At 43.5% G+C, this 16,669-nt stretch overlaps 1 protein-coding gene across 2 annotated transcripts in view; it reads left to right on the forward strand.

The window, feature by feature from the left end:
- The first annotated feature begins 7,393 nt into the window (after positions 1 to 7,393).
- Positions 7,394 to 16,669, forward strand: part of cacna1da (calcium channel, voltage-dependent, L type, alpha 1D subunit, a) — an 82,589-nt gene continuing 73,313 nt past the window's right edge. For both annotated transcript variants that reach the window (XM_083533787.1, XM_083533786.1), the window contains exons 1-3: positions 7,394 to 7,636; positions 12,742 to 13,135; positions 15,151 to 15,256. In XM_083533787.1, the coding sequence (XP_083389913.1) occupies positions 12,912 to 13,135; positions 15,151 to 15,256 (330 nt within the window). In that variant the 5' untranslated portion in view covers positions 7,394 to 7,636; positions 12,742 to 12,911. The remainder of the gene's footprint in view (positions 7,637 to 12,741; positions 13,136 to 15,150; positions 15,257 to 16,669) is intronic.

Raw genomic sequence — 16,669 nt, forward strand, 5'->3', positions numbered from 1 at the left:
GTTCAAAATGTACAAAACTAATGGAAATGTCTTTGCTGCCCTCTGGTGGAAAAAGGGAGCGATTACAGGATAAGATTTTAGCTCGAGCATGCGCAAAAGAGGGAACAGGTTAAAAGTGTGTGTGTGTGTGTGTGTGTGTGTGTGAGAGAGAGAGGGTACAATATCCCCATTATGATTGTAATGAATGAATCGGTTTTACAAAGCAGGACTGAAAAGAATGAGGAAGTGTTTGTGCCCTACAGCCTGAAATCTGCCCTAATTACCCCAAACTAGTGTCACTCAGAAGAGGATGAATAGAGATTCCCAGTGTCTGTTGTTATAAAAGTGATCTGCACTAGAATGGAATGTTCTCTGATATTGTGCCTTTGATGCCACATTAATGTGGTTCTCTGGGATGCCTGGATTGCATCAGTGTCCTGCTGTGCCCCTGGTATACCAGCAGTGTGTGTGTGTGTGTGTGTGTGAGAGAGAGAGAGAGAGAGAGAGAGAGAGAGAGAGAGAGAGAGAGAGAGAGAAAAGAGCTCAAGGCTGCCACATGGATGTTTTTCACAATTACACTTATTTGTTGGTATGATCCGGAGCGATCCAATAATCTGTGCTGCAGAGGGGTGGAGATGGTGGAGGAGGTGGATGGTGGTGGTGGAGATGGTGGGCATGGAAAAAAGGCGGTGGCGGGGGTGGGGGTGGATGGTGGTAGAGATGGTGGACGTGGAAGAGGCGTTGGAGATGGTGGAGGGGGTGGGGTTTGTCCTTCTCCGTCTTTGGGAGGTAGAGCGAAGTTTTTTTTAGAAACAATAATATGTGGGTGGAAAGTGAAAAAGAAACATAGATTCTTCCACATGCATTCTCAAAGACCAGAGTCTTTTGCGAACGCGCACACACACACACACACACACACACACACACACACACACACACACACATTTCCTATGCCCGTATATTATATCAACACACTCAGGCGTGCCTTAAGCTAAAATGCAAATATTGTTAATGAAGAGATATGTGTGTGTGTGTGTGTGTGTGTGTGTGTGTGTCTGGAAACAAACACCGATGAGTTGGAGGAACAAATCGGGCATGTCACCTTGGACTAATCTCGCCACTAGATGTCAGTAATGTTCATTAAAAGGAGCAGTTTGGAGGACCCTGGGTTTCCTGATTAATCTGAGTTTCGGCTTCTTTTTTCCCCTAAAATGCATATTTTACAACCCCCCCCCCCCCATATTAAGATTTTGTCTATTATTTTACCCAGAAGTCTTAATGATGTTGTGATTTACACATTTCTCTGAAGCAAACCTCCTGTTTGTACAGTGGTGCTGTAGTTTTTTCTCTTCTCTGTAGCGAGGCCTTGTAGATTTCATGGACATGTGGACTAAATCTGATGTAGGACACGTTGGGAGATGTTTTATATTTGTATGATTGATGATGTGATTTAATGCATAAATCTTTGTTAGAAATAAGCAGCAGCCTGATGAAAAAAATTTTTTTTGAATAAATGCTGTTTATTTTCATCTCTCTTGTCCGGAAAGAAAATTATATTAAGCATCTCGTATCATCAGATTCTGCTCCCTCTGTCTTTATATCTCCCTCTGTCTTTATATCTCTCTCTGTCTCTGTATTTCTCTCTCTCTCTCTCTCTCTCTCTCTCTCTCTCTCTCTGTCTGGGCACACATCCATGCCTCCGAGGCTGCCATGATGTCACGTTCGTCCTGGTCTGGCAGAAGGACAGTGTGATGATGTCATGACGAACAGGCAGGCAGAAGGATGGCACGTGCAGTGCTGAAGAACCTTGAAATCTCCTTCACGCTCCCGCAGGAATTCCAGAAAGAAATCGTGCTGAGATGGAAAAATGCTGGATGATTGCGGGCGGTTCACACCTGAGTCATGATCCCATTAAATCTGAGAGGCAGTAGGAGAACCAATCCGCTGTACCCTGCAGTACCCTTTTCTAAAGTGTGTATAGTTCCTATGTGTTTATGTGAGGTGTGTGGAAGGAGTCTCCAGTGTTGCTGCTTGGTAACAGTCAGAGGTGAAGCTGAAGCTGAGTCTTATTCAGGCAGAAGATTTTACACTTGTTTTTTTTTTTTTTTTGCAGTTTCTTTATAACATCTCAGTAACAAGCCGCAAAATTGTAACTGTTGGCAAGTTGGTGAGGTGTAATAGGAATAAAACTGGTACCGGTGTGTGTGTGTGTGTGTGTGTGTGTGTGTGTGTGTGTGTGTGTGTGTGTGTGCGTGCACATATGAGCATGCACAACCATTAGGGTTTTCAAAAGAAATATATATATATTTATATATATAATTTTTGTATCTATTATTTAAAATGCTGCTGATGAACACATGTAACTGTCCCAGACGATGAGCTGCGGGTTTTGGTTTCTCAGCGAGTGCTAGGAAACGAGATATCTGTGAGCTTTTGTATATTCAAACATGTCCAGTGTATCAGTGTATACACATAATCTGGGACAGAGCTGCAGAAAGCAGATCTGTGCTCGGGTTGGGTCTCTGTCTTTCAGGGTGCTGTGGGATCTCTGAGGACTTCATATACAATGTTCTTATAATTAATACGAGCTATACATAGCACAGCATGTGGCGAGAGCAAGGAATTTGTACGACGTGTAACTTAAAAAATGTCTCATTGTGGTGTTGGAGTCAGCATTAGAGCTGTGGTGCAGTCATCTATTACTCTCTCCTCTCTCTCTCTCTCTCTCTCTCTCTCTCTCTCTCTCTCTCGCTTTCTGTCCCCTGGGCTTTCTAACCCTGTCAGACTGGCTTCTCTTCAAAACGCTCTGGAACGCGTGACCCAATCCCGGTCTGCAAACACACTTGCACTTAACGCCTCTCGTCCAATCAGAGGAGCTCATGTCTCGCTAACTTCTCCAAGGCGAAGCTCATTCCGAGGGTTTCTATTTTTGCTCCTCAGGCCCGAGATACAGCTCCAGCTCCGTCTTGACAGAGCGGCCCGTCACACACCGAGTGCTGAGGATTTGGGTTCGGTTCACTAAAGGAATGAGGGGGAGTTGGGGGGAGGACGGACCAGCGACTGCATTAGCAAGCGCCTTTCTCACACACACGGGCTCACAGTCATCTTAATCCACAAGATCCTTGAGGTTGATCTGACCCTCACTTCATTACCCAGTATGCATTGCATTATTATGACATGAATCTTAACCCACAGTGCACCTGCCAATTATCACAACTGTTCTGCATGACACATACCTCACCATCCAAAGTGATTCTTTGACCTCACCCCATATTTCCTATGACACAGGGAATGTTTCTGTAGACAGTCAGTAGTTTCAGGCATGGGTGTAGTAATAGACGTTTCTATTTCTGTGAGAATTGCACTTTTCACCCTCCATATATTGTGAATACACCTTGACCACATGCTGGTTTTAAGGTGTACATGTACAAAAGCATTGCCTACTGTGTTCGTTTTCCCATTTGTGGTCATTTCACCTCCTTCTGCTGTTCTGCAAGAACTCTACAAGCTTCACTACAAGCGCCTCTAAACAGACTGAAATTACTCGTCCTGTACGGTGTAGATTGTATTCTGATGGAAAGTTACCACGTCTAATTGAGGGAATTTGGGTCACAAAGACCAGAAATACTAAGAAGAAAAAGAGACAGACGTGATCAAAGCAGAAAAGGAAGTTCTCAGACCAGGCCCAGTTGCTGAGAGCAAGTCGCTCCGACGTCCATGTCTCGTTCATGTCTCATTCATGTCTCGTCCATGACTGACTTGAGGACTGATCGTTAGTCTTGCACACTTCCTGTAATGTGGTGCACAGCAAAGCGATAATTTGCATATTATTAGAGAGAAAAAAAACAACAATCGAGGACATCGTTTTTTAAATTTCTCATTATGGATCAATCTGGAGTGAGACAAAAGTTTGGTTCATTAGGAGGAAAATTGTGCTCCTTGTGGAAATCGGGATAAAAGGTTAAACAGTTAACACCATGTAAAAATTTAATATCTTCAAACTCACACTGGACTCGTGTTCACTCCGATTGGCTCAGAGGTGCTCAATAATTGAGGTGTTTTCTGGGAGGAGGTGCCACACCTGGCCTGAAAGGTAAGTGGACACCGGCGGTAAAATAATATCCTAGCGCTAATGCTAACTCCTTCTTTCTTCACCCGGCAGTCACAGTGAAGTGAGGTAAAGACAAGGGGAAAGACATGGACGAGTCTTTGCGGGCTTCCGTCAGGTAAGAAACCACCGTGTGATATTTCTAATGATCTTACTTACGCTTATGTCTGTAAATAAAATCCACTCACATGCTGATAGGCCTCATGGTCTCATTTCTGTCTCATTCTGTAATACAGTGTAAACCTGTGTATTCACTATATGTCGTATAAAGTATTTTTTACAGTTGAAATCATATCCCAGGAGAACAGTAACCTTTCAATCATAGAGATTTTAAATGAAATGTTTTATATATGATGAGAAAATGGGGACATCCCGTCTCTTCAGGTCTTTCCTCAGCTTTTTCTCTCTCTTTCTCTTTCTCGAGCCGAGTGCAGAGAGGTGACGATGGGAGAATATTCCAGAGACAGCTGTAAGATGAGAGACGGCTCGAGTGTGAAAGTGGATCAGGTGGAGGGTGTTGACTTTCCGTACAGTAGTCCGCCTAAAAATGTGAGCCGTTGGAGCGTTAAAGCTAGTCGTCAGGTTGACGAGCCTCCACAGGATCTCTCACATGAGAGAGAGAGAGAGAGAGAGAGAGAGATAGAAATAGAGAGAGAGGTGTTGATGTAGTGACTGCGGCGAAAACGCCAAAATGACACTAGAGAATTTGGTCAGCGTGGAGCAGGACTGGATCTGAACACCTTCACTAATTACTCGGGGGTCCCTCAAGCACAAAACCACAGGGTGACTGATGACTTTATAACTTATACCAGCCAAAGAGAATCACCTTTACACCATTAGCCTGCTAGGCACTAGAAGTTCATCACGTGTAGATGATGAAATTTCAGCCACCTGAGCAGTGATTATCATCATCAGACTACTGTTTTATAGCTGAGCTGGAGGATGCCTACATCTTGAAGAAAAGCAAAAAGTGACTTGTCGATTGATACGAACGCTTTATGATCATCGAAACAGACGTTTTTACTGTATATTGTTGTTCCTATTCTTTTTCCTGCCGCTGTTTTATACACAATCGTCTTTGCTAAATGCTAATTAATTGAGTGTGTGTATCATAAGCTAGCCGAGTTCTTCTTGATATGTTAAAGCTGCGTGTAGCTGTTACCTGCAGCTGGTCCTATACACTGTGACTTCCTACACCATGCAGTAGTCTCTTTAACGTCTGATCACTACACTATTATATCACAGATAAATGTGGAAGCTAAGGTTAGCAAGCACGGCTAGCTGTTTGGTGATCATGGTTACTTATAGCAAACACTGGTTTCTATAGGATCAATCAAGAAGAATGAAGGTCGTTAACAAGGTTAAGGTGGTGAGCTGGTTGGTCATAAGATCCACTGTCAAAGGAAACACCTTGAACATGTACCTGTTGGTGAACAGTACAGAGCTGAGAGACTCTGGGAACAAACATCACCTTTATTCGTGATCCACCTCAAACTGTTCCTGAGAATTCAGACCTTCTGGTCTCCTGTGTGATCTTCTCCTTCTGAATATTGGCTCACAATTCCATGTTATAGTGACACCATCATTTATAATTTAATATTATATACATAATCATGCTTTTCTACTCTTTTTACTCGTGGATGTTCCTTCTCTGTCTGATCTCTGTAGATTGGATGATTGTGTGTTTGCACCTCGACTCCAATCTCCAAACATGTCAGGTTTTACTTGTGAGTGTGGGATCATTTGCTTCTGCTTGACCAAATATTCCGGCTCGAGTGTTGCACAAGTGCTGATTTCTTTTGTCACACACACACACACACACACACACACACACACACACACACACACACACACACACACACACACACTCTCTCTCTATTGCCTGCGGTTGTTCATCCTCATATCAGTTCAGATTATTTACAATTCCACTGTTTTGCTTTTATGTCACATTTTATTTACCCTTTGCCCTGATAAGAGAGGCCACTCTCTCTCTCTCTCTCTCTCTCTCTCTCTCTCTCTCTCTTACACACAAGAAAACTTTCTTACCAGCCCTTAATAACTAAAAAAAGGTGGTAAACTAAGTGAAGGAAGTAAATTAAGAATGAAAGATTAAAATTTTTGGTGGAATTTTGTTCTAAAGAACTAACCAGCAGTGTCTCATCACTTTCCTGTACTGTGTGAGTCCTGTACTCTACTTCCTGTATTCTACTTCCTGTACTCTACTTCCTGTACTGTGTGAGTCCTGTATTCTACTTCCTGTATTTTACTTTCTGTATTTTACTTCCTGTATTTTACTTCCTGTTCTGTGTTAGTCCTGTACTTTACTTCCTGTACTCTACTTCCTGTACTCTGCTTCCTGTACTGTGTGAGTCCTGTACTCTACTTCCTGTAAACTACTTCCTGTATTCTACTTCCTGTTCTGTTTTAGTCCTGTATTCTACTTCCTGTACTCTACTTCCTGTACTGTGTTAGTCCTGTACTCTACTTCCTGTATTCTACTTCCTGTACTGTGTGATTTGTTCATACCTCAGTAGTTACAGTGACACTGGAGACTCCCTTCCATAAACGTTTGATAAACACCTCCTTCCAAGAATCTCCTCATCATTAACCTGTTTATGTTTCTCTGAAAGACCTGTTTCTATAGAAACTATAATAATAAACTAATTATTATGAACTTGTTTTTAGAGTAAAGTGGCTGCTGACCAATCAGAACTGAGGACGTGGTGCCAGTCATAAAGTTCAACATCTCTGTTGAAGAAGCCACGAATATTCTCCATGGTGTTTAATGTAGCTGTTGCTGCTCTATCAGGGAACCCGGGTTTTCTTGCTTATATGGTGATGGGTATAAATTGTAATGACGTCAGAGAGCGAGATGAAATATGTTGAGTTTTCCTGCCTGTCAGTTCGCCTGTCATTAGTTCGGTTGTTGGGATGTTCTCCGTTACTATAGCAACACATCATCCGGTCTTTGGTTCAATCGCCCATATCCATATGTGGCCCGTGTTACGCTTCAGAAAACACCTGGATGCGGGCGCTCTAGAACGTGGCTTTGTTTGTTTGTTTGTTTGTTTGTTTGTTTTATGTTTAACGATGAAGAACGTATGTGCGCACGTGCGTCCTTGTTGCTGCTGGCGTTAAATTAAAGCGCCTCGCACGAACGCACGCGCGGGATTGGACCACGGCTTATGCGCTCGTTTCTTTTAGAAAAGAAAAAAAAAAACGGGTCCGCGCGACAAGCTATCGCGAGTGAGTGAGAGCGTTTCCACGCGCGCGCGCACAGCACACGCACGCGCGTACGCACACGGCTTGGAGGATGCTCTCGTGCGCGCCGGCGCCCTCCACGGCTCTCGCGCTTCCAGCTTTTCGGAACATGGAGCGTCACGACTGTTCTGGTGCACGCGTGCGCGAGCGTCCGCGCGTCTCTCGCGCCTCGAGCTCATGAGTGTGAGCGCGCGGTTGGAGGCCGGAGCTGAGCGCTTTTGGTCGCGGAGGAGCTTTTTCTACCGGTCTGAACGAAGCGCGAGCCCTGCCGGAAAGCCCACAGAGAAGGTAAGCGCATCCTCGCAGGACTTGTCAGCACGCGCCCGCGGTCACGCGCGGGCTCCTGGTGCACGACTGGCTGCGCGCGCTCACATTTTTATCATCACCGCTCTCGGTTTGGGAAATTAAAGGTAACGATTTTATCATAGCGACCGCGTCGAAATTCCACTCGGGTTTGGGAAACAAACAAACAAACAAACAAACAAAACCAACAACCTTTTTGTCCTTCATTTGGGTTTCGGTCCCGTGAGACGTGTGACGCTGTCAGTGTTCGTCATATCCGATTAAAGATGTCTTTTAGGGAAGGGGCGCGCGATAAATAAAAATAAATCAACAAATAATAAATAATACGAACCCTTAACAGAAGCAGCAGGGGGTGGGGAGAAGGTGTCACATAACCGGAATGTCACCTGGCCTTAACGGTAACCTATGGTAACGTCTCGCTCCGTGGCCGTAACCAAGCAGCTGTGAGCTCGCGCATCACCTGATAGCCGCTTAGCGGAGATCCTGAGCAGTCCGGTGCACTGTTCACTGTTCCTGCTGTCCAATGTGCACTGAGGACTGTTTACCGTTCCTGCTTATCACTGTTGTTGCTGTTCACTATGCACTGTTCCCCGCGTTCACTGTTCTTGATGTTCACTGTGCACTTTTTACTGTTCCAGCTGTGCACTGTTGTTGCTGTTTACTGTTCTGTGTTACTGGTTTTCACTATTGTTGCCATTCACTGTTGTTGCGGTTCACTGTTCCAGGTATTCACTGTGCATTGTTCCTGCTGTTCTCTGTTACTGGTGTTCACTGTTTCTGCTATTCACTGCTGCAGGTGTCTATTGTGCACTGTTCATGTTGTAAACTGTTCCTGGTGTATACTGTTCACTGCTCCTGATGTTCAGAGAGACGTTTTTATTTAGTTTACATAACTCAGAGCTGCAGTTCCCCCACATTTAACGTGTCTCCGGTTCTTATGGGAAATGCTCCATTATCGTCCATTCTCAGGGTTTGAATGTGATGTGAATCATGTTATAACTCAATCATTTTTCTAACAGCAGGTTATACAGGCTCTATAGCGCTCATCACACACTGATCTCACACTGATCTCACACTGATCTCACGCTGATCTCATGCTGATCTCACACTGATCTCACACTGATCCACACTGATCTCACGCTGATCTCACGCTGATCTCACGCTGATCTCACACTGATACACACGCTGATCTCACGCTGATCTCACGCTGATCTCACACTGATACACACGCTGATCTCACGCTGATCTCACACTGATACACACACTGATCTCACACTGATACACACACTGATCTCACACTGATCCACACTGATCTCACACTGATCTCACACTGATCTACACACTAATCTCACGCTGATCTGACACTGATCTCACACTGATACACACACTGATTCACACTTTAGATCACAATCTGGATGACACACGACCCACACACTGATCACACACAACAATCTCATACAAGTCTCATACACACACTGATCTCTCACCAAGCTCACACTGATCTCAATCTATTTTATTTATTTATTTATTTATTTTTTTGCATTTATGGGTTAGGGAGCAGATTTACAGTGTAATAATGGATATTCATTGTGATTATTTTATAAAAACTGCTCCAAAAGAACCAAAGTGTTAAACGTTAAAAGATACACTATTCGAACCCCAGAACTAAATCCTACACTCTTCCCTACTTATTCAATGTCAGGCCCTAATTTATCATTTACCATTGGGAGCATCAGGGATCCAGAAAAACAATGCAGATGCTAATATTATAATCCATAATGTGGAGTGAACGCAGGAACACGGTACAGGTTAAGAGTGGTTTCATGACCTTTAGGGGATAAGCCACACACACACACACACACACACACACACACACACACACACACACACCTCCCCCACGCTCCGTTCACGTGAAGCCTAATGGGGTCAAGGACTCGACATGGCTGATTTATAACACGCCACAACCACGATGCTTGTGTTTTTTTGCGCTCGTTATCCTCGGCTTTATTTGGTGACAGTGGAAACGGGGTAAATCTTGGCAGTCTTCCACACGGCGTCTCCCACCTTTCAGGAGACGTTTTCGGAGATGCCGTCCTTCAGTGGGTCACCTGCTCTGGGATTTTAATCAGATCATTTATTCAGCACAGTCTCAAGTGACACAGACGGATCAAATACGAACTCGTTTTTTTGTCTGATTGATTTCCTTTTTTTTAAACCCACTCTCGAATTAAACTGCTATTACACCCGGAGATCGTCCATGAGATCACGCAGATCAGGAAATTTCCAGTTTCTAGGCTCTCTCAGAGGAAGCATTGTGTTATTGTGTAATGTGTGTGTGTGTGTGTGTGTGTGTGTGTGTGTGTGTGTGTGTGTGTGTGTGTGTTTGAAGGTCTAATCAAATGTGAAACCTGTTTTATCAAATGAAACAGGTATTATTTATAATATATATGATTGTTGTGATTTTAATTTTCAGAAATGATAAGATTTTTTACTTCTGTGTTAAAACGTAATCTAATTAACCATCTGAACATTTCGTTTCTGAGTTCAAGAAAACTCGCTCATAATCTACATTGAAAGCTGTTTGTGAGTTTTCCCAAGTGAAACCACTGCCTCAGCTTTCCTCACAATGACACTGCTCTAGTTCTGGTTTCACAGCTCCATGGCCCGTCCCGGCCCGTCTTTCCCACCGAATGGTTGTTTGATCACTTATATCTCACCGCTGTACACTCACGCAGGAGCAGCCATTAATACTGCACGTCTTATCTAGACTGCTGTGGGTGGGAAAGGTGTACGACTGAGGCGCTGATAACAGACTCTCGCCGTGGCATTTCACGTATAAAGGCCGTTCGCTACGCAAGCTAAGGGGCTGCTATATTTTTTATTAAAGGTTAATTGAACCCCAGATCCGCGTTAACATGCGATCTGAGAAGAGGAAAGGCGATCTGGGATGTGTTTAGTGATTACATACATAATAAACAGAGCAGCAATCCAATACCAGAGAGGCACTGAAAATTCCAGAACTTTGATTATTGAGTAATAAAGTTTTACATGTGAACCTGTAACTGAAACTAACTACAGGTAGGAACTAAATGTGTAAGTGGGATATGGATAATAATTAAAAGAAATAAGTGTTCATGAGGTTTTCCAAGTGAGCAAAGCGATTCATTAAAGGTTAAATGATTATTACATTTTGCTTGGATTACCAGAATTTTAAACCTCAGGTGTTTTGGATTTTATGACCTGTTTTGGCTCATCGGTGACCCAGCAAATGCTTATGTTCTTTGATAACATGCAGCAGCCAATCACAGAGCTTTATAGAGCTTCACAGATTTTTACAGAGCTTAAAATTGCATTACAGAGCTTCACATAGCATTACAGAGCTTCACATTGCCTTACAGAGCTTCACATAGCCTTACAGAGCTTCACATTGCCTCACAGAGCTTCATTTAGACCTACAGAGCTTCACATTGCCTTACAGAGCTTCACATTGCCTTATAGAGCTTCACATTTAGCCTTACAGAGCTTCAAATAGCATTACAGAGCTTCACATTGCCTTACAGAGCTTTATGTAGCCCTACAGAGCTTCACATAGCCTTACAGAGTTTCACCTTGCCTTACAGAGTTTCACCTTGCCTTACAGAGTTTCACCTTGCCTTACAGAGCTTCACTAAGACTTACAGAGCTTCACTTAGCCTGAGTTTTACCTTGCCTTACAGAGCTTCACAGAGTTTTACAGAACCTTAGATTTCCTTTTTGTGTTTTGGATTTTATGACCTGTTTTGGCTCTTCGGTGAACCAGCAAATGATTATGTTTTTTTATAACATGCAGCAGCCAATCATAGAGCTTTATAGAGCTTCACAGATTCTTACAGAGCTTTAAATTGCTTTACAGAGCTTCACGTAGCCTTACAGAGCTTTACATTTAGCCTTACAGAGCTTCACATTGCCTTATAGAGCTTTACATTTAGCCTTACAGAGTTTCACCTTACCTTACAGAGCTTCATCTGACCTTATAGAGCTTCATATTGCCCTACAGAGCTTCACATAGCTGGACAGAGCTTCACATTGCCTTACAGAGCTTCACATTGCCTTATAGAGCTTCACTAAGCCTTACAGAGTTTTACCTTGCCTTACAGAGCTTCACTAAGCCTTACAGAGCTTCACTTAGCCTTACAGAGCTTCACTTAGCCTTACAGAGTTTTACCTTGCCTTACAGAGCTTCACAGAGTTTCACAGAACCTTAGATTTCCTTACAGAGCTTCACATTGCCTTACATAACTTCACATTGCCTTACATTGCCTTATAGATCTTCACAGAGCTTTGCATAGCCGTACAAAGCTTCGCAGAGATTTACATTGCTTTATAGAGTTACACAGACCTTCATAGAGCCTTACCAGGCATTACAGAGCTTTACAGAGTGTAAATCATTTGGACATCTCAGGAACCCAAGTGCTGCCAAAATTCTCTACATTATTCATTATTGTATTCAGTACATTATTATTTTTAATCATTTTCATGTAAATAATAAAATTGGGGTTATTTTTTTTATATCGTTTTGCATGTTGCATTGTGGAAGATTTCACTCTCGGCTCCACGCGATGTTGATGGAGTGGCTCTTTCATCTGTCAAATATAAATACAAATAGATAATTGACTGGACGATGCCTGATCAATAAAACAGATCAGAGATTCTGAGAGATATTGAGACGTCTAGTCTGAGCTCCAGTATCATCACATACACTCTGAGCACCTTCCACTATTAGTTTGCTTTAATTGTCCACCTCATGTGCATGTTTAGATTAAAATGTGTGTGTGTGGTAATGCACACTGGTCCCAGGAGCCTTTAGACCCAAACACTCAGCGTGTCAGTTTTTCTTTTTTTGACTGAACACCCACGATATTGCATAATGCAGTGGAATAGATAAGGAAATCATCACACAGCCTCCCACACACACACACACACACACACACACACGTGCACACGCACACACACACAAGCGTACTTTCAATCTCTTTTTGTCTTCCACGTTCCTCCTTTTTTTATTTCCTCTCAAACACACACAGACTAATCATTTTCTCTCTTTTTTCCAGAGGCAAATTATGCCAGCAGCACCAGCGCCACTTTTCCTGGTGACTTGCCGGTGTGTTGGTGAGAAAGCCCCACCCCTTCACCCCAGTTCCCGCCCTCTTCCCCTCCCCTCTCCACTCTCCCCCGGGAGGCTCGTGCCGGTGGATGAACTGCTCCGGCCAAAGCCTGCACCATGAGTGTCAACGGCCCAGTCCCGCCTCCTTCCCCACCCGCAGACGATGCCGAGGCTCCGCCCAACAAGCCGGTGCTACCTGTGGGATCGCTGGCGCAGAAGAAGAGGCTCCAGTATGCCAAAAGCAAGAGCAGCTCGGCCAACACGAGGCCACAGAGAGCACTGTTCTGCCTGAAACTCAACAACCCGATTCGCCAGGCCTGCATCAGCATCGTGGAGTGGAAATATCCTTTACAGACTGAAAGAGAGAGAGAGAGAGAGAGAGAGAGAGAGAGAGAGAGAGAGACTGAGAGAGAGAGACTGAGAGAGAGAGACTGAGAGAGAGAGACAGAGGCATGCTCATGTAGAGAATCGCAAAATGAAGTTAGGGTCGTCTGAAAATTCTTTGCTTCGCATTCAAAAAGTATGTAATCATCCAGGATTCCGGGTCCTGCAGGGATTATTTAGTGATTTTTCTCCCTCTGACACAGCTGACAGACTCGATAACGAGCTGCCGAGGGGGACACGTGTTACGTCCCACGTGTTCAGCGTCGTAATGCTGTGCTTTGTGTTTATACACATCGATCTTACAGCTGTTCCAGGAAGTAATATTCCAGCATAAAGGAATGCTTGCAGGTAGAGGTTTGTAGGTAGATGGTTTTTTTATGTTTAAAAAAACCTCTGTGATTCGCTTCTCATCTGCGGAAACAAAACCACCAGACTCGGCTGTTCTGTGACTCTGCGTTTGGGAAAAGCCAAAGAGTCACAGAACAGCCGAGTCTGGTGTTATTTTTCCGCAGATGAGAAGCGAATCACAGAGGTTTTTTTAGACCGTGCAGGGTTTTCGAAATACTCCACGTCGTGTCGTGAGGTTTCGAAAGTGATTAGTGATCAGGAAATAAGTAAATATATTATTTTTAAAAGGAAAGAACTGATCGTGGATCAGCAACGTTTTACCGAGAAGGTTGAGCCTGAGAGAACACTTCCTTCATCCAAGTGAGCGTTTCAGCCCAGAGCAGTGTGCACATTAATCTCACACAGGGATAGGTGTGATTTTTATAATAGGTGTGTGTGTATGTGTGTGTGTGTGTTTGTGTTTGGCCTAGTTTTGAGCTGTGGCGCTTTTTCTGCAGTTTAGTGAGAAAACTAGAAGAGCTGCTGTGACTCAGCAAGACAAGTGTATGAACTGTACAGCACCCTGTGTGTGTGTGTGTGTGTGTGTGTGTGTGTGTGTGTGTGTGTGTGTGTGTGTGAAGACTGAGTAGGTAGTACTGAAAATTTTATTGGTCTAGATGGTGTTCTTAAATAGATACAGCATTTAACTACACTAGGATATCTATATTACCCATAATGCATGTACTTCTGTGGCATCAACAACAATGTTTGTGATTCTAATGACTCCTTATTTACATTCACCTGTATTTTATTCCATTTTTTAAATGTTTACCTAAATTTATGAGTGTAATTCAGACGATTTGTTTGTATTTGTGCTCTTCATTGTTGTCTCATTATTTGTGAATTTGTGTTTTTATTTGGAAGACGTGGAGAAGCAGTTAAGTTGCAGGATTGTTTTATGGACCAGAACGATTTCCATTAAGGACAAAACAGTGGGGGAATTTCCTCACGTGTGATAGACTTTAAAGACTCAGGACTTCTGTTCGATTTCTGGGCCGTGGACTGAGAGATGTCGGGTCAAGGAATCGAGGAGGCATCATTTAGAGCTTTAGGAAGGAGATCCATGTGTTCAGCATCAGATGGTACCATAGCAGGCCGTCAGGAATCTACTAAGACAGAATAATAATAAAAAAATTAAAAAAGACGATGGAACAGGTTGTGGGATCCTGCCTGATTTTTCACTGTAGTGTTAGATGAAAAGCAGCTGATAATGCGTTTACGCTAACCCAATTTCATACACACACACACACACACACACACACACACACACACACACACACACACACACACACACACACACACACACACACACACGATTAGGATGCGTTGAGATATATGAGTGTGATAAACTGGCAGATTTGTTGTTAAGTGCTGCACAGACTCCAGATATCGATGCTGCTGTGAGACGTGTGTGAATCAGACAGTGGCGTATATTTGATCCAGCTTGATTGGCGTTTTTAGATTTTTCTGAGTAAATACACTGTTTTGTGTGACCTTGTGTTTGTATCTTTGAGAGTGAACGTCGTTACTGTTTGCCCTCTGGTGTGTAATCAGATGGTACTTTCCTTAACCAAACCTCCTGCAGGCCATTCGATATCTTTATACTGATCGCTATTTTTGCCAACTGCATGGCCTTAGCCGTCTACATCCCGTTCCCTGAAGACGACTCTAACTCGACCAACCACGACCTGGTGAGTACACTACCACCATCACCTCTCTGACCTTCTGCTCTCCCTGTGTTTATGACCTAGACCCTAATTAAGCTCTGAGGTTAAAGGGCATTACCTCAGAGATCGCGGTCGTAATTGATTGATTGTAATTTGAATGAGTGATGCTCTCAATTCCACTGCACTTTGTTGGCTGGGGATCTGTGAAAGGATGCAGAATGACTCAGACTGGAGTCCCTCTGGTGTAGAACAGAATATCAGAATCAGTACATAATGTACAGTCAGAGATTTGCTTTAAAGCAGCAGTTTGTGATGTTCAAAGCAGCAGTTTGTGATGTTTAAATGAATGAACGCTCTATAAATAGAACGAGGAGATTTCCTTCTTCAACAAACACATTATGCTGATTTGTCAGTAGGACTGTAGAAGGCAGCTGTCCTTGTCTTGTCTTTCTGAATAAGACGGATTTTATTTGGTCTCCGGAGCTCAGTCACAAGACGGCCACGTCACAAACCTCCCAAAATGCACGACGTTGCTTGACGTGTAGTGTTGAATGTGTAAAGACGATCTGTCCCTGTCCTGTCATGGCTGTACTACGTGTAGCATTCTGAGCTACGTCAGACGCATCATTGCCCGTGAGGACGTCTGTCCCTTTACGATGTCTCATCTCCTTTTTGTACGACCTCCTGCACTCGCGTTGAATAGCTGTGATTGTGGCTCGGTGGTGCCATATTTAGGGAAGCGCGTGCGTGTGTACGTGTGTGTACGTGTGTGTGTGTGAATGGTAGCTAGTGAATCAGCAATGACGTGGTGTGTGTGTGTGTGTGTGTCTCTGAATATGCGGCGAGACAAGGCAGCTGTTCAGGCTCCCATTAGGACAGAGACCGAGCTCAGCGAATGAAAGAGCTCTCAAGTCAGCACACACACACACACACACACACACACACACACACACACACACACATACACACACACAGCTTCTCTCTTTGAAGCAGAGAACTTGTTAGCACCCAGAAGATTATTTTCCTGTTAAACACAAGACATAATATCTCTACCTACATTTTATCTGTTTATACATCTAATGTCCAGGATTAAACAAGATCTCTGGTCATGACTTGCTCATGTAATAGCAGCTATAAACACTCGTTCCCTCTCCGCCCTCTCGCTGTTTTCTCTCTCTCTCAAAGTTCATTAGACCAAAAAGCAGCTTTTACCTTAAGAACGTTGAGAAATTAATATCAACATTATTATATTCCAATGTTTCAGGACCACAGGTTGCAGGAAGTTCTGCATTTAAGTGTGTATTACTGAACACCTCAACAATAATGGAACTGATATGAATAGACATTCGGTGTTGAGGATGAGGATGGGTTCCAATTTGAGCCTGGTTCCTCTCAAGGATTCTTTCTCATGCCAGGGAGTTTTTCCTTCACCATAGT

The sequence above is a fragment of the Silurus aristotelis genome (genome assembly GCF_946808225.1).
Source record: "Silurus aristotelis genome assembly, chromosome: 28".
NCBI lineage: Eukaryota > Metazoa > Chordata > Actinopteri > Siluriformes > Siluridae > Silurus > Silurus aristotelis.